This window comes from Schistocerca piceifrons, chromosome 2, assembly GCF_021461385.2.
Source record: "Schistocerca piceifrons isolate TAMUIC-IGC-003096 chromosome 2, iqSchPice1.1, whole genome shotgun sequence".
NCBI lineage: Eukaryota > Metazoa > Arthropoda > Insecta > Orthoptera > Acrididae > Schistocerca > Schistocerca piceifrons.
The window spans coordinates 333069651-333095287 of NC_060139.1; the positions used below are offsets into that span (position 1 = coordinate 333069651).

General features: G+C 40.1%; 1 protein-coding gene across 2 annotated transcripts in view; it reads right to left on the reverse strand.

The window, feature by feature from the left end:
• LOC124777295 (WD repeat and HMG-box DNA-binding protein 1) overlaps positions 1-25637 on the reverse strand; it is a 209301-nt gene that overhangs the window by 82866 nt on the left and 100798 nt on the right. For both annotated transcript variants that reach the window (XM_047252646.1, XM_047252645.1), the window contains exons 10-12: positions 15517-15764; positions 6173-6378; positions 2913-3047 (exon numbers count right to left, since the gene is read on the reverse strand). In XM_047252646.1, the coding sequence (XP_047108602.1) occupies positions 2913-3047; positions 6173-6378; positions 15517-15764 (589 nt within the window). The remainder of the gene's footprint in view (positions 1-2912; positions 3048-6172; positions 6379-15516; positions 15765-25637) is intronic.

Sequence of the window (25637 nt, forward strand, 5' to 3'; positions counted from 1 at the left end):
ACAAAGCTAAGGCTTACTCTGTTAACACGGTTCATTGTGTTGCAAAACAGACCCTGTGTCCTTGATGAATGCTTCATTATTTGGGCCACCTATCAAGCCATTTCCCTCATTGCTGTTAACATCTTTTCGCTCTTCGATACTACTGACTTTCTCTTTTATATTTTGCTGCATCCTTTATTGTCTTTCTTTCCCTAGGTTTCTGCCTCTTGTCCACTATTTCCTTCCTTTTTTCTTTGTATATATATCCTTGTTTGTCTTCTCTAAGTTCTTAGTTTTAGTATATTCTTCCATTACTATTAAGTTGTTGACTGCCTTATCTACTTCTTCTAACTTCTGATTTGCAAATCCTGTGTGGCATTAGCATTTCGCTATCAATCTCCTTTACATTCTGTTCTGCTATGTATCTCTCTACCTAGGACACAAGCAAGTTTCCTATTCAACTCCTAAAAAGTCCCATTTACCCCAGCCATTTTCTTTCTTTTTCACCTGGATGAAGATGATTTTCATAAAATAACATTTGTGTTCTCCCCTTCTTTCTTTCTCTACTCCCTTCTATGTCACAGCCTTGTAACTAGACCTTATTTTTACTTTTATTTTGGTGGTACCTTCATTTTAGAAATCCCAGGCCTATGAAGTAGTTGATATTCTGAATAAAACAAGACAATTTGTGAGCAGTGTGCTACAGGCATTGATCAATTAGAGCAGTAATGATAAACACGCATACAACATTTAAATAAACATAAATAAAGTGCTAGCTTTCAGGACTACTTATTCCTTCAGCAAGAACGAGTTGGTGGGAATAAGCAGAAGACTACAAGCAAGACTGTGTCAACACCAAAATCGAAGTCAGTGGCAGAAACAATATCACCCTGAACATTGTATGCTCAAACTGAGGTGCTCAACCACAAGTGGAAAAACAACAGCATTGGTATTTTTTAAAAGCACTAGTATTTTGCTATTCTACTGGTGAACTTGCCTTACCTCTCTGGTACAAATCCATCCATGATAAGCAACTTCATGTCACACTCAACAAAATGTGTGCACTTATCACTGGCTATCTGAAACTTAGTACCACAGATAAGTTCTACCAGTGGCTGGGGTCAGTCTACCGACAATCTGACGGGAGTTAATTGCCTACAAAGGGAGAATGATGTCCTACACATCACTGCAACTGTGTTTATGAAGACAAGACCTAATGTCAGCAACTCCTAATGGTAATCAAGGGCTATGTACACAAAGGTCATCCTAAGGTGGTGATGTGCTCAATTTCAGAAGACTATCACTGGATGTTACCATCAAAAGAACTAGCCCCCTGACTATCACGAAAATTGTGAAATATGGAAATCCCTTAACACAACAAACTGTGTGCGGGAACAACAAGGTCAAAAGAGATCTAATGTGGACAATTATAATCATGTTCTGACAATTAAACACCTCTACCTCTGCCCTCGTATTTCTTCAACTCTTTTATAGTAGTCTGTAGGAACTCTTCTGTCATTTTTTGGTTACATATAAATTTCATGATGTCTTATTGATTTATCACATCAAGCTATTCTCCACATTATTCTGCACCCTTTATACAATATTCCCTTTTTGTTTATACTACAACGGTGTGGTTTCTTTATTGCGTTAACACCACACTGCACCATAATCACTTCAACTACCTTAATTTCTCTTTTCTTTACCCCCAAATCACCTTAGGTATTTCTTCACTCGGTAAAACAGCACCAGTCTTCCACAGGTATCAGTTTTCGTTTGGTCCCCGGATACCTGCAGAATTCCTTTTTGTTAACATTGCAACTGTGTGATTCTGTGAAGTATTGATATTTGCCTTTTTACAGCAGAAAACGGCCATGTGTTATACCCATTTCAAATCTATTTTCTACTTTTAAACTGTTTACCACCTTCAGGATCTAATGTCAGTAACTTCTAACGGCAACTGACATCACCCACTTATGGGTTAATTGTACGCCCCAATAGCTGAATGGTCAGTGGTCAGTGGTCCTAAGGGGGCCGGGTTCGATTCCCGGCTAGGTCGGGGATTTTCTCCGCTCAGGGACTGGGTGTTGTGTTGTCTTCATCATCATTTCATCCCCATCCTGCATGCAGGTCGCCCAATGTGGAGTCAAATGTAATAAGACCTGCACCAAGGCGGCCGGACTTGCCCCGTAAGGAGCCTCCCTACCAATGACGCCAAACGCTCATTTCCATTTCCATGAATTAATTTAGTCCAACCAGCACACACTGTTTTGCAATATACAATTTGTGTTACATGTGCCCATACATATAGAACAGTTCTATTCCAATAATGTGTACTTCCTATTTCTTCTGTTAGTTAGTAATCTGATGTTCCTGACACAAATAAAAATCCAGTAGACAATCAAGACTTGTTATTTACAAACATATAGAATAACTAAAGATAGCCATTCACCTTATAGTTACACACACACACACACACACACACGAGCTATAATTTCCTGGCCTGGTGCTGTAAGAATTGTTTTGTTATTGAACCTCTGTGTCAGTTACTCTATATCCAAATAAAAATCAAGAAATACAACCCCAAACACACCTGCATGACTGCAAATGTCAATTGTAGATATGTTTTCACAATACCCAGTAACTGTCTACTTAAGAACATACGTTTCAACAATAGGTGGTGATTTTGTACAAAAAAAAGTACCACATGTTACTGCTAAGCACACTGGTTTCTTAACAATATGATGAAGTGTGTGTTAAATGACTCAAAGATCTGGAGGTACAACAGGTAACCATAAAATATATCAATTTCAATTACCATATCTATAACATAAGGTGATAGGTTACAGAAGTAAAATAAACCAACATTAAACCAGCTAAATATAGCAAACATGATCCTCTTTTGTCATCTGTTTGGATAGGAAAAAAATTACCTTTAAGGACAGTTCCACAACAGCTGGCCGTGGAACAGTAGGTGGGTACCTGGCTCCCTTACACAGCACACATCTCACGTTCTGGTACCGTTCACTCACACCCAGCACAAAGTAATGGTCTGACTTGCCACTAGTCTAGGAGGAGATGAAGTAACACAGTAAGACACACAATTTCAAGAGCCATTCAAGCAAAATATGAGACTTTAAGAGCTCACAATGTTTCTACATAAATAGCGAATAAAAGCAAATTTCATGGTCTTCAAAGCATTTTAAATACAACTAATGTTTTACTTGTGAATTTTTATTTGAATTTAAATAATTCTGAAACACACAATACCTTTCCTCCAACGTAATTTTCTACGCCTTACAGTATAATATTTACTTAACAAAATGTAGGAAGTGCACAAATAATACAGCTCAAGAGAGCACATGAAATTGTTGATAACAGCAATATAAAATGGGCGACCAAAAAGTTTTCATTTGAGCATGTTGCTGCAGCGTATATGCAACCCAATACCACTCCAATGTGGGTATATAAGCACCGACATGTAGGCAAGAGATTAGTGAGGTATTTGTGTCTTTCTGACATGCATGCAGTAAATGCGGAAACATGAACTATGGTGTCATTATCACCAAATGCATCCAGTCAGGACTATGTGCTGTTATGTGCGTGTGGGATCAAAGGGACCAGACTGCAACGGTCATCGGTCTGCTGTTATGCTTTTCTTGACTACTAAGGGACAAATACTAGAATACATTCATCATAGAATGATGGACGTGTATGGGGCAGCAAGTCTGTCAAAAGCCCTTGTTGTGAAATGGTGTGCCAAGTTCCACGTTGTTCATGATTCAACACAAGATGACGGTCGATCTGGGAGGCCAACCTCATCCATTACATCAACTCAAGTGGGAGACACTCAAGCAAGCACCCTACAGAACTGAATTTTCCCCTTGTGATTTTCTCATTCGTTCCCCTTAAAGAGTAGAGGTTGTTACAGGGCATTTAACACACCCTTATCAGTCCATGAAGCAACACAAGTACTATGTAGTGCTGTGCTGTAACTGATTGTGGTTTACAAATGGGAAAGGGGATGGTGGTGTTACTTTATCTCCAAACTGGGACTTTAGTTTGGAGAGCCTTTTGGAGAGAGCTCCGGTATTTACTTGCAGCCAAGGTAAACCTCCAAAACCTATGCTGTGTCTGTTCCCAAAAGTGTTTAATGCTCATTTATATTGTCTGAAATCGTATGTTACATGAATCTACAGAAGTACACATCAAATATCAGACCCTGAAAAGTGCTGCTATCCTCTCCTTTTCATGACCATTGTTATTTGTAAAGTGTGGTTTCAGTACATTCATACAAACCCGAAAGTTCCCCCACAGTTCTCACAGATGTCACAATTAATGTAACTCACTGGCAATGTCGTCAGCATGCACATATTTGTGCAGTTTTCCACACAAGAAAACTTTCTCACTAAATAAAGCCGTCATGGTCTGAAGTAGTCACCATGATTGTTACTTATATGAACACGGTCCAACAGCTAGGGTCAAAATCCCTTGAATACCATTACTACAGCACACATCCGAACAATTTTGTCATGTATGTGAAAGTTTCATAAAAGAAAGCATACATCTAAATGATAAACTTCACAGTGAAAACACTTCTCTATTTACAAAGGAGTAAAAACAATTTTCTGTGCCTCATTTTGAATTAGGATCATCCAGGAAATTTATCTGCACTCTGGTGCTCACCCAGGCTTGTGAGCAATTAATTGTAATGATGCCAATACTTAATAGCACTGTCTCCAAATTACATATACAAATTGAACATTTTGATCATGACTGTGCCATATTATAAAGCTATTTATCTGAAAGGAATAAATTAATTCACCTTGTTTGGTCACATGTATCTTGTTCGGCCTCTATGGAGTCAGAAAATCTTTACATATTATGAGTCAATACCAACATAGAAGTATTATAATTTTATATTATCAATGCATTATTAATCGTGAAAGGAACAATACATGAGAAAATACTTACTGATTTTTTTTTATTTTCTCCATTCTGACAGATTCATCACTGGATTGTTGGAACATGTAGACTTATTTTTAATCAGTTTATCACCAAAAGGGTTTCAGTTTGCAAGATCTTTTCCCAGGATATGAACATTCTACGTCTCACACAGCAAGTATGTCATTAGTTTTCAGGTAAGCAATCTCCGCAAACACACACCATTACAAAATTACATAACTGCTCATGTCACTAGGAAATACTGGCAGTGAAATACCATAGTCTATCTGTAAAATATTTTTGCTTCTTGTACATTAATGCATACTTTCGAGTTTCTGGGTGTGATATTCCAAATGCATTCTTGATTAGATGCATTTAAAATTATAATTTACTGATATAGCACATCAGGAAGTGTGGCATTACGAGATCACGTCTTACCACGAATGTGCTACTTTGAATTATACATTTTCACTGGGAGGAGGGGGAGAATCATTACCAAATTAGGTATTTTTTGGTAGTATGTTTTCCCACTTATGATGTTCAAAATCTGGGGTCCTTTCAAAACTGTACTGACGAGATTCAATTGTAACAGTTCTGTTGTTGGGGAGGAAAGAGGGATATTTTGGGGAAGTGTAAAAAGGAAGGGCAGGTCGCTCACACCCCAGGATGAGAGAGACCCACCTTTAAAGAGGATGGAGGTAGAGAAGGAAAGAAAGAGTTCAGGAAGCACATTATTCCCTCAGACACGTATTACACACAGACAAACCATCACCATATCCAAAGGATGCTAATGCATGTTTGTGCAGTGGTACTCCATAAAGGCTGCCAATTCAAACGCTGGTAGCGGTAAAGTATCTCATCATCAGTATCTGATTGATACAGAAAGAGAAGATGGTTACTTGAGATAACTGGTCTCTAGGCTTTATGCCAATGTCCTAGGCTAGAACACATTTCTCTGCAGCTTCTAATGAAGCATGGGTATGTGACAGTAGTGATGTGATCCTTCCATAAGGGTTGGTGGCCCCATCTGTGCTATTCAAGAGGATTAGAATGTGTGTCACAACCAGGTTTCACCCTCTCCAACTCTCATTACCAATATAATCATAAGTCTCTTATACCATACAGTTACAGTTAAGATAGCTGATATCCACGCTGGCCAAGTGGGATCATTTACAAAGGCTTGCACCAGATACTGAGACACACAAGAAAATAAGTGTAAAAGACATATACATTACAAAATATGCAGTACCTGGGAAGATGTATCACAAACAGGACTCCAATATCCTTTACGAGAAAGGAAACGTACAACTCCAGCTGAATCTGTGGTGCAGGGTGTACCTTCATCAGTGAAACCTACCCAGTGCAGCTGTGCCTTTGGAGCAAGTGGCAGCTGTTCATATGCAGAGACTGTTGTTACAACATTATCCCTCACAGCTATCAATGAAAATATCAATCCTGAAAAATAAAATGCTGTCATAAATATCTGCAAAAATTATGAGCTTGAAAATAGGCATTAACTAACCAGTGCTTGTAATAAGTATTATATAATAAAGATTACAATTTAGTTGGGTTAAGCCATAGCAACCATTGGTTCTGACACCTATGCTACTCTGCTTCTTACAGCTGCACTTATAAGATAACTGTGGCCTTTTGTGTATCCATTAACAACTTGATTCTAGCAAAGTGAGTACTATAATATATTCTTTCAAATAAACAAAAAATTAAAGAATAAGTTTTTAGACTGCTCTTTCATTTATGTTAGAAATAAAGTTATGCGCATTACAATTTTCATTACAGAACCATAAGAAGATATCTAAAGATTTGTGGGAAAAAGTTGTGTAGTTGGAGAAAAACCATTAAAAACCCATTATGCATCTCTGAACAACAAAGTGTGATACTGCATTCATACAATGTTTCACACTGAATCAAGTTCAGTTTACAATAACAAAGAAAGAAGACAATTTTTAGAGGCTATGGTATGGACATTAAAAGATTTTATGTAGAGTAATAATAATATGAGTATTATGTTCGACACTACTTAGTACTTCCAGAATGAGATTTTCACTCTGCAGCGGAGTGTGCGTTGATATGAAACTTCCTGGCAGTGGTCGGGCACACAGTTTTAATCTGCCGGGAAGTTTCACTACTTAGTACTGTTTCATTGGCTGGGCATGGCACTGTTTTATTTATCAATTAAGGACATTAGCACGTCTTATCTGATGAAGTGTGGCTACATCTTGCCTGTACTATGCAAAGGTACACCTTTTAACCAAACTACTTTGCTTCGCTCCATCACTATCTACTGAGAAATTTCTGTCATCCAATCATGGAACCTGTTTAAAATTAATACCTTTAATGGAACACACCAATAACTGTTTCTCTCATGATCATAATTGCTTTACAATTACTGTTACAAGGAAATTCTCTGTGGACATTCCAGGAATTCCTTGCATCCAACATGAAGTATATACTACTGTTGTACTTGGGTAACAGGAGTATGTGGAGGGGGGGGGGGGGGGTTAGTGCCAGTTTCTGCACTGTTCAAACATACTTGCAAAAGCTCCTAAGAACCTTAGGCTCTTCTCAACATCTCAAACTTACGTCCAAACAGTTTTTACCCACAAAAACATTAAAAAATTAACCCTTCCCTCGTATCCAAATATGCACAGGTTTCACAACTCAGACTGCCACATTAATTCCTGATTTTGTACCTTACACAACTATTGTGCCTCTTGTACAGTGTAGCAAAATACATAGCCTACTAACCGTCACCACCACCACCACCACCACCACCACCACCACCACCAGCCAATTCAATCATTAAATGATGTGCCCTCTCCGAATCATGGATTCAGGTAGACTTTCAGCAGTCCTCTCCAAGTGGAATGGTCTTGGGCAGTTCTCTGTCAGGTGCTACCAGCGATCTTCTTGATATCTTTGTCCCATCTGTCCAGTGGTCTTCCTCTGGGCCTCTGATGCTCTCTCGGACTCCACTCCAGTACTAGCTTCATCCATCTGCTGTCTTTTCTTCTCGCAACATGGCCAGCCCACTGCCATTTCAAGGAGCCTACTGTCTCTAAGATGTCCTTAACCTTCTTCACATACCGGATGTCATCTGCCCTTTTCCTATCCTTTATGGTATAATCCATGGCTCTCTGTGCTGTCCCAAGTTTCGCTTTTGTAAATGAGTTCAGTGTCCATGTCTAGCAACCATACGTCAGCACAGGAAGAATGCATTGATCAAATACTGTTGAATTCCTTCCAAGTGCTTGCCGGCCAAGCTGGATGTGCCGATAGATTTCTGGCTTTGCATCTCCCTTCATATTTATAATCTGGTCAAGATAGTTATATTCACTGACCTCTTCTAATGGACTGTCCTTGACTTTCACATCTCCAGCTGGGTCCCATTTGTTGGACATTACTGTTGTTTTGGAAAGATTCATGTTCAAGTCAACCAACTGACTTTCCGATGCAAGATCTGTAAGTAAGTTTTGGAGCTCTGCGAAGTCATTGGCCAGTAAGGCAATATCTTCAGCAAATCTCAAGTTGGTAAGTCTTCTTCCATTCATTCTAATTCCCTTACCTTCCCGGCTCAGTTTTGACATAGCTATTTCCAGTACAGCCGAGAACAGTTTTAGGGAGATGGGATCGCCCTGCTTGACACCCCTCATGATGTGGAATTCTTGAGTTGATTTGCCGATATTAACACAAGCTGAAGAAGTCTCGCAGATATTGCTGAGCACTTCAATGTACGCTGCTCCCACTCCTTGCTCACTCCAAGCTTGGAGGACAGCTATATGGCTAACGTAGTCAAACGCCTTTTCAAAAATCAACAAAGGCAATGCAGAGAGGCATTCCATCTAAATTCATTTTCATGACTTATATTAGTTTTGTACTTTTCTGAATTTGAAGCCATTTCCCTTTATGTTCACCCACTTCTCACTCCTACCCAACTCCATTTATCATCAATAGATGTAAAACCTAGCAATTGCCATATTCTCATGTGAATCACTGCTCCCCCACAGCCATGAAATTCATGCTGTAGTCAGTCACAAAATGCATGGTAATTCTGCACTGCCTGGCTCCTTCCACAGTCCATTGAATGCATACAGTCACTGCAAACAAAAGGCTGTTGAAAATAAAAATTCATTGTTAGTTAAAGTGGACTGTATGTTTAAAATTAGATTGTGGCAAACTGTTACAGGTATGTCTGAACAGCATGTTCTCCCATGGTTCAGGTCAGGTAGAAATTCTTATCAGCAATGAATGTCTGGTCACCACTATGGCCTTGTGGCACCCTGTACCAATACAGAACAGTCTGCCCACTTAATTTAATATATACAGGACTTTGAACCATGGACCTTGCCATTGGTGGGGAGGCTTGTGTGCCTCAGCGATACAGGTAGCTGTACTGTATGTGCAACCACTATGGAGGGGTATCTGTTGAGAGGCCAGACAAACGTGTGGTTCCTGAAGAGAGGCAGCAGCCTTTTCAGTAGCTGCAGGAGCAATGGTCTGGATGATTAACTGATCTGGCCATGTAACATTGACCAAAACAGCCTTGCTGTGCTGGTACTGTGAACACCTGAAAGCAAGGGAAACTACAGCCACAGTTTTTCCCGAGGTCATGCAGCTTTACTGTATGGTTCTTGGGTAAAATATTCTGGAGGTAAAATAGTCCCCATCCAGATCTCCGAGCACGGACTACTAAGGAGGACGGCGTTATTAGGAGAAAGAAAACTGCTGTTCTACAGATCAGAGCATGGAATGATCAGAGCATGGAATGTCAGATCCCTTAATCAGGCAGGTACATTAGAAAATTTAAAAAGGGAAATAGATAGGTTAAAGTTAGATATAGGGGGAATTAGTGAAGTTTGGTTGCAGGAGGAACAAGACTTCTGGTCAGGTGAATACAGGGTTATAAATAAACTGCAAAAAGGTGGCATTTTAAGGAAATGGGACGTGGATAAACTGAAAGAACCAGAGGTTGTAGAGAATTTCAGAGAGAGCATTAGGGAATGACTGACAAGAACGGAGGAAAGAAATACTGTAAATGAAGAATGGGTAGCTTTGAGATACGAAATAATGAAGGCAGCAGCGGATCAAGTAGGCAAAAAGACAAGGGCTAGTAGAAAACCTTGGGCAACAGAAGAGATATTGAATTTAACTGATGAAAGGAGAAAATATAAAATTGCAGTAAATGAAGCAGGCACAAAGGAGTACAAATATCTCAAAAATGAGATAGACAGGAAGTGCAAAATCGCTAAGCAGGGATGACTAGAGGACAAATGTAAGGATGTAGAGGCATATATCACTTGGGGTAGGACAGATACAGCCTACAGGAAAATTAAAAAGACCTTAGGCGAGAAGAGATCCACCTGTATGAATATCAAGAGCTCAGATGGAAAACCCGTTCTAAGCAAAAAAGGGAAAGCAGAAAATTGGACACAAAGTATGTAGAGGGTCCATACTAGGGCGATGTATTTGAGGGTAATATATGGAAATGGAAGAGGATGTAGATGAAGATGAAATGGGAGAACTGGTACTGCGTGAAGAATTTGACTGAGCACTGTAAGATCTAAGTCGAAACAAGGCCCCGGGAATAGACAACATTCCATTAGCGCTACTGATAGCCTTGGGGGAGTCAGCCCTGACAAAGCTCTTCCATCTGGTGAGCAAGATGTGTGAGACAGGTGAAATACCGTCAGACTTCAAGAAGAATTCCAATCCCAAAGAAAGAAGATGTTGACAAATGTGAAAATTACTGAACTAATAAGTCAAGGCTGGAAAATACTATGTAAATTCTTTACAGACGAATGGTAGAAGCCGACCTCACGGAAGATCAGTTTGGATTCCGTGGAAATGTTGGAACACGGGAGGCAACACTGACCCTACGAATTATGAGAGATTAAGGAAAGGCATTTGTAGACTTAAAGAAAGCTTTTGACACTGCTGACTGGAATACTCTCTTTCAAATTCTGAAGGTGACAGGGGTCAAATAAAGAGAGCCAAAGGCTATTTACAATTTATGGCGGTTATAAGAGTCGATGGTCATGAAAGGGAAGCAGTGGTTGGGAAGGGGGTGAGACATCCTATCCCCGACGATATTCGATCTGTATATTGAGCAAGAAGGGAAGGAAACAAAAGAAAAATTTGGAGTAGGAATTAAAATCCACGGAGAAGAAATAAAAACTTTGAGGTTTGCCAATGACATTGTAATTCTGTCAGAGACAGCTAAGGACCTGGAAGAGTAGTTGAACAGAATGGACAGTGTCTTGAAAAGAGGATATATGATGAACATCACCAAAAACAAAATGAGGATAATGGAATGCAGTCACATTAAATCAGGTAATGCTGAGGAAATTAGATTAGGAAATGAGACACTTAAAGTAGTAGATAAGTTTTGCTATTTGGGGAGCAAAATAAATGATGATGGTTGAAGTAAAGAGGATATAAAACGTAGACTGGCAATGGCAAGGAAAGCGTTTCTAAAGAAGAGAAATTTGTTAACATTGAGTATACAGGGTATCTACGTGGACAAAAAAAAAAAATTCCCGGATTTTTCCCGGATTTCCCGGTTAAAAACACTATTTCTCCCGGATGAAATTACGTATAAAGCGGGTGAAAATACATCTGGGTTAAGTAACAGTATACTTTCCCTCGGAGCTGTAAAATGGCGGAGGACATCCCAGCACCTTAGGAAACGAAATCCAGGAAAAACAATGTATTCGGAAAGTTGTTTGATGCGAGACAATATGCACAGAGTCTGTTTTCGTATTGCTAAAGTATATACACAAATTCCACAAATTACAGGACGGTAGTTTCCGAAACTCTAAAATAGAGATTGCGTTGAGCGATGCCCTTTTGTCAGCCAGTCATAGCTCATGTCACGTGATCTCGCTAGCGAATCCCGCGTCCGGCCATCCTGATTTAGGTTTTCCGTGATTTCCCTAGATCACTTCAGGCAAATGCCGGGATGGTTCCTTCGAAAGGGCATGGCCGATTTCCTTCCCCATCCTTCCCTAATACGAGCTTGTGCTCCGTCTCTAATGACCTCGTTGTCGACGGGACGTTAAACGCTAATCTCCTCCTCCTCCTCCTCCACTCAGCAAAGTGTGTTTCTACAGCGGTTAACTCATAGGTATAAGTGTTTGTACGAAAGAGAATTGCATCGTCTATTGGCATCCGCTGTTATTAGTCCTACAATGATAGGAAGTCTGTGGGCCTACTAACAGGCTCTAATTTGGCAATTAAAATCATGCCAAAATGATTATCAGTTGCGTATAAAAGTAAAGTGTTCTGGCATGAAGAGACTTGTGACATTGCTCAGCAACACATTATGTACATTTTTTTGAAGGTAAATTACACTTTTTGCCATAGATTGCATAATGTTTTATCTATGAAAGAACAACATTAAATATGAAAACTAACTTGAAGGTCGGTCTTTTTTTAGCGTGTGTCACACGTTAAGTCATATCAAATACAAATGTGCCGGTAAAATTTTGAATAGTGGCATAAATGACTTATCTTCTCGGCCCGACATTTTTCAAATGGCTGATCCTCAAAGTGTTACATTTTGAATGAGAGTTATAACGCCCTGTGATTTAAGAAATTCACTGGACATTCTCACACGTAATATAAATCATCTTGCGTGGAAATTTACTGTGAAAGTAACGCATCTCAAGCCACTATTCGTAATATTTTCTGGTCATCTGTTAGAAATGTAAAGAATTGTGACGTCACGCACATCGAATGCACGTTAGTTGTTACGGACGTATTGCATAATCTTCGACCTAAAGCTTTTGACACTTTTCGGTGTCGGCAATCTGGTCTGTGCGTTGTGTAAATTACCCATTTTCTATGAAACTAAACTTTTATTTTGGTGTTATTCTCTGATTTATGTTTCATTGCTGCAGTATTAGTCAGCAGTAGTGGACTAAAGTTCTTTGTCAGCATATCAGATCTTACACGTCAAACCTACAAAACTTTAACTAAAACCTAAAACAATGAAAAATCCCGGAATTCTAAAAAATTCCCGGGTTTTTCCCGGATTTGTCCCGAATGAAAAAATTCCCGGGTTTTTCCCGGATGTCCCGGGGTGTATACACCCTGCTATAGATTGAAGTGTCAGGAAGTCTTTTCCGAAAATATCTGTATGGAGTGTAGCCATGTAAGGAAGTGAAACATGGACGATGAATAGTTTAGACGAGAAGAGAATAGAAGCTTTCGAAATGTTGTGTTACAGAAGAATGCTGACGATTAGATGGGTAGATCACGTAACTAATGAGGAGATACTGAATAGCATTGGGGAGAAGAGGAATTTGTGGCACAACTTGACAAGAAGAAGGGATCAGTTGGTAGGACACATTCTGACGCATCAAGGGATTATCAATTTAGTATTGGATGGAAGTGTGGAGGGTAAAAATCGTAGGGGAGACCAAGGATGAATACACTAAGCAGATTCAGAAGGATGTAGGTTTCAGTAGTTACTCAGAGATGCACAGAATAGAGTAGCATGGAGAGCTGCATCAAACCAGTCTCTGGACTGGAGACCACATCTACAACATGCAAACTGTAAACTGAAAATGTTACAAAACAATTCTTATCTTCTTAAAAACTTGATGAAGCTCAGTCAAATTTGAGAAATATCCACGAAAGTCTTACTGAGGCAAATAGCTCTTATTTATTTCCATGGAAAGTACAATGGATACAGAAAGAACAATAACATAGTTAAATAGCAAAAGATTTCAGCAACATACTGTCATTCTTTTGTACGTTGACCACCATTTGTTATGCACTTCTGTCATTCAGGAACAAGAGCCTGCATGTTTGTGTCATTCAAGAACAATAGCCTGCATGTCGAGCTCAGGCAGCCAGTTTCTTTCAGCCTTGTACGTTGACCACCATTTGTTATGCACTTCTGTCACTCAGGAACAAGAGCCTGCATGTTTGTGTCATTCAAGAACAATAGCCTGCATGTCGAGCTCAGGCAGCCAGTTTCTTTCAGCTTTGAAGGCAGCATCTGAGTCTGGAAGATGTTAGCCATGTAGTCCTTCTTTCACAAGCCCAAAGAGATGGAAGCCTGGAGGTGCTAAATCAGAATAGTAGAGTGGACATGGCAAGATAGTCCACCAAAATTAGTCAATGAGTTCCATGGTCACAAAACTGTTGAGGAGCCTGGCATTATCATGTTGAGAGAACAAATTTGCTGTCTTCTCTAACCCAACTATGGAATTTTAGACTTTCAGCCCACACACTGTCATCTTGTAGCACTCTGAATTGACAATTGCTTTAGGTTCATCAGCCACACACTGCCTAGACCAGAAATTATGCATATCAATTTTCTTGCTGTGTCTTGAACTACTACCCCATTGGAGAATTTGTATTCACCATTCCCTGGGCTATCACTTGAATTCTGGTTCGTAGTCTCATCTCCAGTTGATGATGGTGTTTAGAAAATAGTCATCTTCAGCTTTGTATTCATAAAGCAAGTTTTGAAAAATTTTCACTTTATGAATTTTTTGATAACTATCCACAATACCCATCTAGTAGACACTTTGTGGTAGCCAAATCTGCAAAACATTTTGTCCAAGACAATACAGCAGATGAGCTTTTTCTAACCCGTGTAGTGTAGACAGAGTATGCCAAATCACAGGGAAATAAATGCGTGTTCCTATCAGTCCACAATAGACTGACCTCTAACCAATCTGGGACACAGCAACATCAGTGTAGAAATACAACAGAAAATCTGTAACCAGTCGAGACTGGAAAACAAACTGAGTCAACTTGGCTGTGCAATGGCACAATATGAATAACTACAAAGTACAGCAAGTAGTGAGCCAGTCCGCAAGCCAAAACCACAGGCTCAGCGGTAAACATTTGCCACTGAGTGGCACCATATAACGCACATATATCAGCAGTGGCTCTCCATATGATGGCAGCCTGCAGTCTTAGTACATCTGACATGTCCACGTCCATGCTAGGTGGGGAATCCGAATCACTGTTGGATACAAAGGAGTTGACCAAGACACTGTTCCTTATGACGAATAGCAGTTAAGCAGGGTCAACTACGAGGTGGCATGCAGGTCACATCCTTTTCACCAACACTGAAACATATTACCCACTATCTCTTATTACTCAAATCTACAGTACTGTCTCTATAAACCTTTAGCAAGCATTGATGGATTCTGATTGGTTCAATCTGTTTGGCAGTGAGTAATTCAATGACACATCTGTTTTATTTGCATCTCAATGTTATACACCATTTGTAAATGCTCCTCTGCTGCAGTTATCTACTGAATGACAAGAAAATTTACAGGCCATTTAGTGGAAAGATTCAAAGTTTAGTATCACACCAACACAAGCAGCTCTGATGCTTTTTAAAAAGATCCTTTGTACAAATCTCTGATGGGGGATTAAATATAGTCCAAGTGCAAATCATTATGGGAAATAAATAAGAGCATCTTCCACTTTAGGGATGTTTACCATTGCAGACTGGAATAAGATAAAACACAAAATTGCATGCACTACACAGTGTGCAGGTATCTGGAGAATATTAGCACAGACTGCAAAACGAATGAGACACCTCCTTACCAGCTCCTCCGTGACAGACAACCATCAGCTGCTTCTGCCTTCCGGCGAGGCACACCACAGGACCTGGCAGTGACACCACCTCCCTCTGTGTGCCAGCTGATGTGAACAGCCTCAGGTTGCGAATGTCAGTAGCAGCTGCCAGCCAGCCTTGTCCTGCAGCAACAGCCAGCACTTCCTCCCCAGCAGGCATCTCAACTGTCCACTCTCGAGATCCATCCCACGAAGACAGCAACACGCACACTACCTTGCTAAACAGAGAGATTAATGGTCTGCTTTACAGATGTGATAAAGTAATTTAAAGACTTGCACCATAAGACACCTGCCACACTAAAGGATATTAAAAGTAAGGTTACCAGACAATGAAGGGTTTCAGTAAACTGCTACTTTCTGAATTGTCAACTGTGCACTGATGGAGGTCCAGGAAGAGAGGTAGGTTTTCACTTGAATACACAAGATACAGGATAGTGACAATGTTTGTTAGGGTGATAAAACACAGGAGGTGAGAAATGCATGTATTACTTGAAACAAATCTGGAGGAGACTGATGAACAAGCAGAAAACTGATGTCAATTTTCCACTAAGTTAAAGTTTCAAAAATTTTATGATCCTGGGGGCAATTGATGGACAAAGCTTTGGTTCCAAAAAGGACAAGGCACATAATTAGATGCAGTCATAAAAACACAACAAGTGTAATTTTCGGTATTGGGGGTGGAGGTGGGGGCAGATGGGGGGGCAGGGTGGGGTTAGGGGGGGTGGGTGATGGTGGTGTGCAGCTGGGGAGCGTGCAGGGATGAGTTGCCTTATCTTCCCAGTCACCACCACCTCCCAAAGTCTCACCGCTTGGCCACAGAGAAGCATTCCCCTCGTAACTCAGTACCATCCAGAATTGGAGCAACTGAATTACATTTTCAGCCAGGGTTTCGATTACCTCTCGTCGTGCCCTGAGATGAGAAATGTCCTGCCCACTATCCTTCCCACCCCTCCCATGGTGATATTCTGCTGTCCACCGAACCTACACAATATACTTGGCTAACCCTACACAACCCCTGCCCCCACCTCCTTACGCTCATATCCCTGTAATAGAGCTAGAGGCAAGACCTGTACCATACATCCTCCCACCACCAGCTACTCCAGTCTGATCACAAACATCACTTATTCCATAAAAGGCAAGTCTACCTGTGAAACCAGTAATGTGATCTACAAGCTAAGCTGCAACCACTGTGCTGCATTCTATGTAGGCATGACAACCAATAAGCTGTCTGCCTGCATGAATGGCCAACAACAAACTGTGGCCAAGAAACAACTGGACCACCCAGTTGCTAAGCACTCAACATAACATTCTTCATTTCAATGACTGCTTCACAGCCTGTGCCATATGGATCCTTCCCACCAACACCAGCTTTTCTGAATTGCACAGGTGGGATCTCTCCCTGCAATATATACTGTGTTCCCATAACCTTCTTCGCCTCAACCTTCGTTAGTCATTGTCCTCACCCATCTAGCCCCTTCCCTGTTCCCACACACGGCCCTCTACGTCACCAACACACCCAGTCTTCTTACTTTTCGCCTTTCCTGTTACCCCCTCCCTCTCCCCCGCCCTCTATCTAACCTCCCTATTGCACCTAGATCCCTTAAACTCTCTCCACCTCATTCCTGCACGCTCCCCAGCAAAACTTCACCACCCCCACCCATACACTGCTATCCCTACCCCTCCTCACCCCAGCCTCCTCCTTACTCCCAACCAGTTGCCTCTTCCATCATGCACTACTGCTGCTGCTCGTAGTCTGGCTTCTGCTGCCAGACTGTGATCATGTGCGTGTGAGCTGCGTTTGTGGGTAGTGCCATTTTTGACAAAGACCTTGTTGGCTGGAAGCTTATTTTGCGACAGTCTTTTTGTTGTGCCTATCTGCAACTCAGCATCTCTGCTACATGGTGAGTAGCAACTATCTTTTTCACTAATGTGTGTGTGTGTGTGTGTGTGTGTGTGTGTGTGTGTGTGTGTGTGTCAGAATAACATGAGCTCACAAGTTTTTAATTCTCTTTGTTTTATATCCGGCATCCCAAATTTTATGAAATATATGTCCAATCTATTATACTGGCACTAAGTGAACACTACAAAGTGGTACAGCATACTATATAACTGCTAGGTTCTATAGCACCACATGAGAGAGTGCCATTGTTGAGGTACTGAACTTTGGAATGAACAGGTAGCAATTCCACACCTGCCCATCCAGATTTTGCATTCCTTGAACAACTTCATCTGAAAGATACAACTGTTCCTTTGTGAAAGCCTGACAAAGCCACAACCCACTCAAGTTCTGTTACAGGCTTATCTTATCCAAGTCAGGGCCTCCTGTGAAAGCAGATGTGTCTGTTCAGCCATATGTTTCTGTGTGGCATTTTATGTAGGCCTGATCACCAACCATTTGCCCACCCAAATGAACGACAACTGCTAAACTGTGGCCGCACCAAGTGGCAGAATATATAAGACGTACCATCTGGATCCTTACCACCAATATCAACTACTTTTAATTAAGTAGATGGGAGTGGTTCTTGCAACACATGCCCTTGGCCCCGTAACCTTCCCGGCATCAATCTACGCTAGTTCCTGTCCCACATCCACTTCCACCACTGCCCCAAGACCCTAAATTCACTCACTGTACACCTGAAACCCTCTTAGCTGCTGTCTCCCTCTTCCTCTCTTCTATCTCTGTCTCCCGATACACTCGTTCACATCATAATACCTGAGCACAACTCCTACAGCTTGTGGCCACAACGATCTCACGGCGGCTGCTTCTGATATTGCACACCTGCTGCCATTCCCTTCCAGCTGTCAGCCAGCATTCCACAAACCCTCCCTTTCACTCCCCATCTCCTTCCTCCCTTTGAGTACTCCAGACCATAAAACTGTTAAGTTGTCAGTCTTGTTTATGTATCTATCAACAACGCAGCATTGAGACATTTTACCTTTACTCTTCAAATTATTATATTTGACCAAAGATGTTCCATTACCATATCTACACTACTGGCCATTAAAATTGTTACACCATGAAGATGACGTGCTACAGACGCGAAATTTAACTGACAGGAAGAAGATCCTGTGATATGCAAATGATCAGCTTTTTAGAGCATTCACACAAGGTTGGCACCGGTGGCGACACCTACAACGCGCTGACATGAGGAAAGTTTCCAACCGATTTCTCATACACAAACAGCAGTTGACTAGCATTGCCTGGTGAAACATTGTTGTGATGCCTCGTGTAAGGAGGATAAATGCATACCATCATGTTTCCGACTTTGATAAAGGTCGGATTGTAGCCTATCGCAATTGCGGTTTATCGTAACGCGACATTGCTGTTCGCATTGGTCAAGATCCAATGACTGTTAGCAGAATATGGAATCGGTGGGTTCAGGAGGGTAATACGGAACGCTGTGCTCGATCCCAATGGCCTCGTATCACTAACAGTCGAGATGACAGCATCCTATCTGCATGGCTGTAACGGATCATGCAGCCACGCCTCGATCCCTGAGTCAACAGATGGGGACGTTTGCAAGACAACAGCCATCTGCACGAACAGTTCGACGACGTTTGCAGCAGCAAGGACTATCAGCTCGTAGACCATGGCTGCGGTTACCCTTGACGCTGCATCACAGACAGGAGCGCCTGCGATGGTGTACTCAACGACCAACCTGGGTGCATGAATGGCAAAACGTCACTTTTTCGGATGAATCCAGGTTCTGTTTACAGCATCATGATGGTTGCATCAGTGTTTGGCGACATCACGGTGAACGCACATTGGAAGCGTGTATTCGTCATCGCCATACTGGCGTATCACCCGGCATGATGGTATGGGGTGCCACTGGTTACACGTCTCGGTCACCTCTTGTTCGCATTTTAAGAGGTCCGAGCAGATGTAATTTCGATGTATTGCTCACGTGCTGCCTGTGATATGTAAGGTATAAGAGAATCTCAGACCAGAGAGCAGTGTTGACTGCAGTAGGAACTGTGTAACTGTAGGAATAAGTTGTTGCTAGCGAGCAGTATGGTCTGGTGTATCGTGTTGGCTGGGCCGGTCATAGTGCAGCGATGCCGGAGCCTGAGCATTATTGTATAAGGTAAAAAGCAGCCTCGCGCATATGTAGTAATGTCATCTCAAATCCCATGTAAATGTTTTAAAAATCTCCTAATAATAATCTTTCTCATAAAAAGTAACTTTTAACAACCATTCATTTCAATTTAAAGAATTTACTAATTTCTCCAATCCATGATCATCCTGATAATTGCAAAAGAAAAATCAGTTGTTCCCTTTCATAAATGACAAATCTATCGGCCAGCATTGCACAGGGCTATGCCAGAAAAATTTATTGTAAGAGCAGATATATATGCGTTATCTGGCGACTTCATTGAGGTAAGAATTTTTCTTTTTTTTCCGGAATGATCTTTCAGGGCCATGACGCAGCACTGCTGACGTCCAAAATTTACAAGGTTAAATTCACAATCAATTATTGAAAAGTTATAAGTGAGCGACAATTTAATTGAGAGGTTAGTCACATTGTATTATTGCAAGATTACGGAATTTATCTGAGGGAAGTTACGCTGAATGTGAACGAAATAAATAATTATATTGTTTATTACTGTTGGAAGGTTACTGAATTTATTTATTGGGAGGATACACTAAATTAGAATATTATTCATATTTATTTTATTTTGTGGGGAGGTTACACTTGGCGACAACCGGCCAGGATCGTATTTTTGTGAATTTCTGAGAGGTAGCCAGTTGTATATCTGCTCTTATTTACTTAAATGAAGTTTGCATCTGGCACAACGCATTTACTAATTTGTCCCTCTTTCTTTCACAGATCATCGGCAATTTATTGCTCTTTGTTGTAATTGTGTTTGTTCCATTTTTGCATCGTCTTTGTTTCATTTTTGTGCTTAATTTTGATTTGTGAAAAATGCCGCGAAAAACTGTTAACAGTACATCGCGATGTGCAATGAGTGAAATAGCCGACTCGAATAATTTGACCGATAATACTTGCGACACTCAGTGCAATAGTGATAATCGTCTAATTACAGATAATCAGTGCCTGCTGATCACTGGTATTGATTTTGATCCTAATGATGAGCAAACAAATGCAATTATGTCCAGAGTAAATGTAACAACTGATGACGCGGCACATTCCGTTACAATGAACGCTGCCCAGCTTGACACACCCGATTTGCAAAATTTACGTAACGAACAGATAATTGTTTCTAACGAAGGTGAACAATGTACTCAAAATATGTCAGATTTATTTGATTCCAGTGTAGTGACTAACAGTGCACATTCAACTGGCGAACCTTTTCAAGAATCCGAGAATGACCAAATGGTTACACAAAACGTGACAAATGCAGATACACCAACACACAGCATACAAAATAGAGTCGCTACTTTTGGCATGGATCAAGTTATAGCAGTATTGCTACAACTTAATGAAAATCTCAAACAGTCTAAGAAAGAACAAGACGACAATTTCAAACGACTTAATGAATCGAACAAATAACTTAATGAAAAACAAGACAACCTTAATGAAAATTTCAAACAACTTAATGAACAGAATAAATAACTTAGTGAACAGATTACAGCTGTTGCCGCGCAATGTCATGATACTAAAGAACAATTACATGAGGAAATTAAGGCTTGTGCTAGGAACAGTAGTGAAGAAATTAGATCTGTGGCACAAGAATTAAGTAATACACATGCAGCAACAATTACTTAGAGACGAAATTAGTGCAGTTGCTAAACAATGTTCTGAAAACGCAACACAGTTACACGACGAGTTTAAATTAATGTCATCAGAACTTTCACGCACATTAGATGCGAAAGTAGATACGAAATTTGAACAACAAAACAGCCAAATTGATGAACATTTTAATCACCACCTACAAAACAGTGAAACGCGTTACCATAAATTTGTACAGGAACAGAACAAAGTAAAGAAACAAGTCATGGAAACAATTACTGCACAGAGACAGGAAGATAAGCGTAAATTGTTTACGAAAGCAAAAACATACGTAGACAACAACATTGCTACAGTATCAGACGAAATTAATACTATCAAACAGTTGAACACTGAATTGTATGATGAAATCTCCACTCTTAAAACAAAAGCAGACACTCACATAGTAGACTTTCAGACAATGACCAACAGACTTGAAAAGTTGGAACTAATACAGGATCCCGATGCCATCAAAGCAGACGTTAAGAAATTGAACAAAACCACACGTAAAATACAAAAACAAAATAATGCTTGTGATACTAAAAACGATGATCAGGTTAAAGCATTGACTGAAAAATTTGATGAATTGGCCAGTCGTATAGAGGTTGTCTAAAATAATGACGACACCAAATCAGACGATACGTCACCAGTTTCGTTTAATCAAACACCCGAATTCCAAAATTTACAGCAGACGATCAGTGAGATAGGTTCATCCAATAATACATTACGCAGAAAATTGTCATCTTTACAGCAAGACGTGACGGAGATGAAAAATATTTCAGCCTTTAACACATCACAGCATACGCCACTCTCCGAACATTTGTCAGACTCACACAGCCAGTATAATTTAGGTAATTTACAGAGAGTACGTGAGTTAGATTCCGAACAGTCACAGATAAATAGATTCTCATGCAATCCTGAACCTGTTCAGACATTCAGAGACAATTTTGATTACAAGCACTTTCTATCCGTTAGAAAATTTAAGGCATTTAAAAATGACAGAACAAAGATTCACCCTTTTGACTGGATACAACAATTTGCTTTTGAATTTTCACCGGCATCGCCTGTAACGCAGAAACTAAAATTTATTTTCAGTGAGAAAGTGACCTCAGGGGATTCATTACACTTCGATGAATATGTGCCATAGCGTGCACAGGGCCCCGAGCCGTAGTAGTGCTATTTCATCTTTAGTTTTCTGCACTGCTGCCTTCTCTTCTACTGTCCTTTATATCGATCAAAACAACTCTTCAACTATCGATCTATCTATAATTAGGAATTAGTAAAGAAACCTGATTTGACAAGTTTTTTCTGAAAGTGACAATTTTCATTAGACACTCCCGAAATGGCAAGCACTACCAGCATAATTTTAATAACAAACAAAATTTTAATCATCAGTATGTACAAAATTTTCAGCTATCGCAGACGCATTTTGGCAACAATAGAGGGTTTTCCCCACAACAGCAACAAAACCAGCCGGTTAGCATACCTAACCAACAATGTAGTCAGCAAGGTCAACCAAGCTTTAATGTTTTGCCGCCTACACGTATAGCGTCGGCTCCACCAAATAGTAATGCACAGCAACAAGGAAATCACTACGTACAGAAAACACATCATTTCAATTCCTATCGCAATGCGCCGTATAGCAATGACTATCATGACAGACGTAAAAGTAATGAGCACAATTTTCAGCGTACATTTAATAACAGGTCTTACCAGCAGCAAAATCATCCGCAACAGATTATCATAAATGAACCAGACAGTCGGTATCATCCCAAACGTAATACGTCACGAAGAAATAACAGAACAGTTCAAATAGTTGAAATGCCACAGCATCCTCCCGCAAATAACAGCACGTCAGAAAGAATTTGACTAGATACAGTACAGACTGAATCTTTCAGCAACGTAAGCAATACTTTTGACACACAGACTCTCGTTCACGAATATGTTATTAGTTTTGACGACATCCGATACACACTTTTGCATGAAAGACAGAATCACAACGTATATAGATGACATTCTTATTGCAGAAGCTAACTGGTCTGAACACAATCTGATTCTCGAACAACTGTTACAAACTTTTCGTGCACAAGGACTTACAGTTAATCTTAGCAAATCGCACTTTGGTAAAACTTCCATAAAATTTCTTGGACATGTAATTTCAGCAGAAGGCATTGCGCCTGACCCGGAAAAACTTCAAGCTTCACGTGACATTACTGTTCCTACGACGAAGAAACAACTACGCAGCTTTTTGGGTTTAATTAACTTTTTCCGTAAATTTATTCATTACTCTGCTTTAGACACCCCTAGATTATGCCAATTGATGAGTAAAAACGCTATTTGGTCCTGGGATAGCCAAGCACAGTTTGAATTTGTCAATCTGAAACAAGCTTTGTTGAATGCACCACTTTTATCACACCCAGATCTAACTAGAAATTTTTCCATTGCCACCGACAGTTCTAACACCGTTTTAGGCGTACACATTTTTCAGGAAATTGAAGAAGACGGTACTACAATAATTAAAAACATCGCCTTTGTGAGTCGCATTCTGTCACCTGCTGAACGCAATTATTCTCTCACAGAACTTGAAACATTATGTGTTGTATGGGCATTTACGAGATTTAGGCATTTTCTTTATGGAAGACATACGACCGTTTACACAGATCATAGAGCTATCCAGTTTTTACTTTCAGCAAAATTTTCACATGACAGATTAAGCAGATGGAAACTTTATTTACAGGAATTTAATTTTACAACTGTTCACATTCCCGGTACACAAAATATTGTAGCAGGTGCACTATCCCGGTCTCTCAGTAACAATCAGCACGACATCGCAACCAACTTCTGCCAAGCAAATTTTAGCGTCATGTATATTCAACAAGTTGCATTCGAAAATTTTATTTCGTCGTCATTACAAGACATAGCACAGGAGCAGAGCAAAGACAACGTATGGAAAGAAATTAAACACCTTTGGCAAGATAGGAATAATGTTACCATTAGAAACCATTACACTGTACGCAATAACATTCTGTTTCGCCGCTCTCACCCTGACAGCAACAATTGGTTATTATGTATTCCTGATGAGCTTGTTAAAAAATTAATTTGGTATACTCATTTAAGTTACGCACATTACGGAGCCAGAAAATGTTTTCTTATACTGAGACAGAACTGTTATTTTGCCAACATGGAGAAACGTATTGGACGAGTTTTAGCGTCATGTAAAATCTGCCCGAAAGCTAAATCAGACACGACTTCACATATTCCTCCATTACATCCCATTGTACCTTTTAAATTGAGACACATGGCCGCTGTAGACTTTTTGGTCCGATTCCCAGAACTAATAGAGGTTTTTGCTACATCTTTGTCACTGTTGAACTCACTTCGAAATTTGTTACCTTCACTCCGTTACGCAAAGCTACTGCTAAATCTGTTTCGAATGCATTTGTAAAACATTTTTTATTTCATGTAGGACATGTATTGAAAGTAATTTCCGACAATGGACCACAATTTCGATCTGATATATGGACACGTATGTTACGAACAAGAAACATTTCTCCGACCTATATATCCAAGTATCACGATTCTTCAAACCCTTGTGAACGTCTCATGAAAGAAATTGGTAAACTATGTAGAATATACTGCCATAAAAAACATATTGATTGGGATACACACATACTCTCATTTCAGGATGTAATTAACTCCATACCAAATGAATCTACTATGCTATCTCCGACTGTTATATTGAAAAATGTTGAACCACCTAACAAAATTAAAGAATTAGTATCCTTTCCTACATTTCGTCGACTACGCCACCATGAAATAATTGACATAGCGCTCAACAACATCAAACATGCCTCAGAGCGCCGGAGAAGACAGCAAAAACAGGTTCGTACACGCCGTGACTTTCACATAGGACAGAAGATATTAGTACGTACACACTATTTATCCAACAGAGGAAAGAATAGATGCAGTAAATTTGAGCTTCTATACGCAGGTCCACACAGAATTCGCAGCATTCCTCACCCCAATGTAGTACACGTCGAAACTTTGAGAACCAGAAAAAGCAAAGGCAATCACCATGTCTCCAATATTAAACCCTTTATTGAATGAATATACTTTATGATTTATCATACTGTAATGTCATTTCCTGAATTTTATATGACCACTTATGCAATTATATTTATATGAACACTTACTGATGATTATCATATTTTTTTCTTGGCAAGTGCCCGGCAAGGTAAGGTTAGCAGGTCGCTTTCTTGTCGTTATATATCAGACCGTGCACATTTTCCATTTTTCAGGTATATATGATTGTTTTCCTGTTTTGTCTGTATGCACTATGAAATGTTTAGGATGTAACAAACA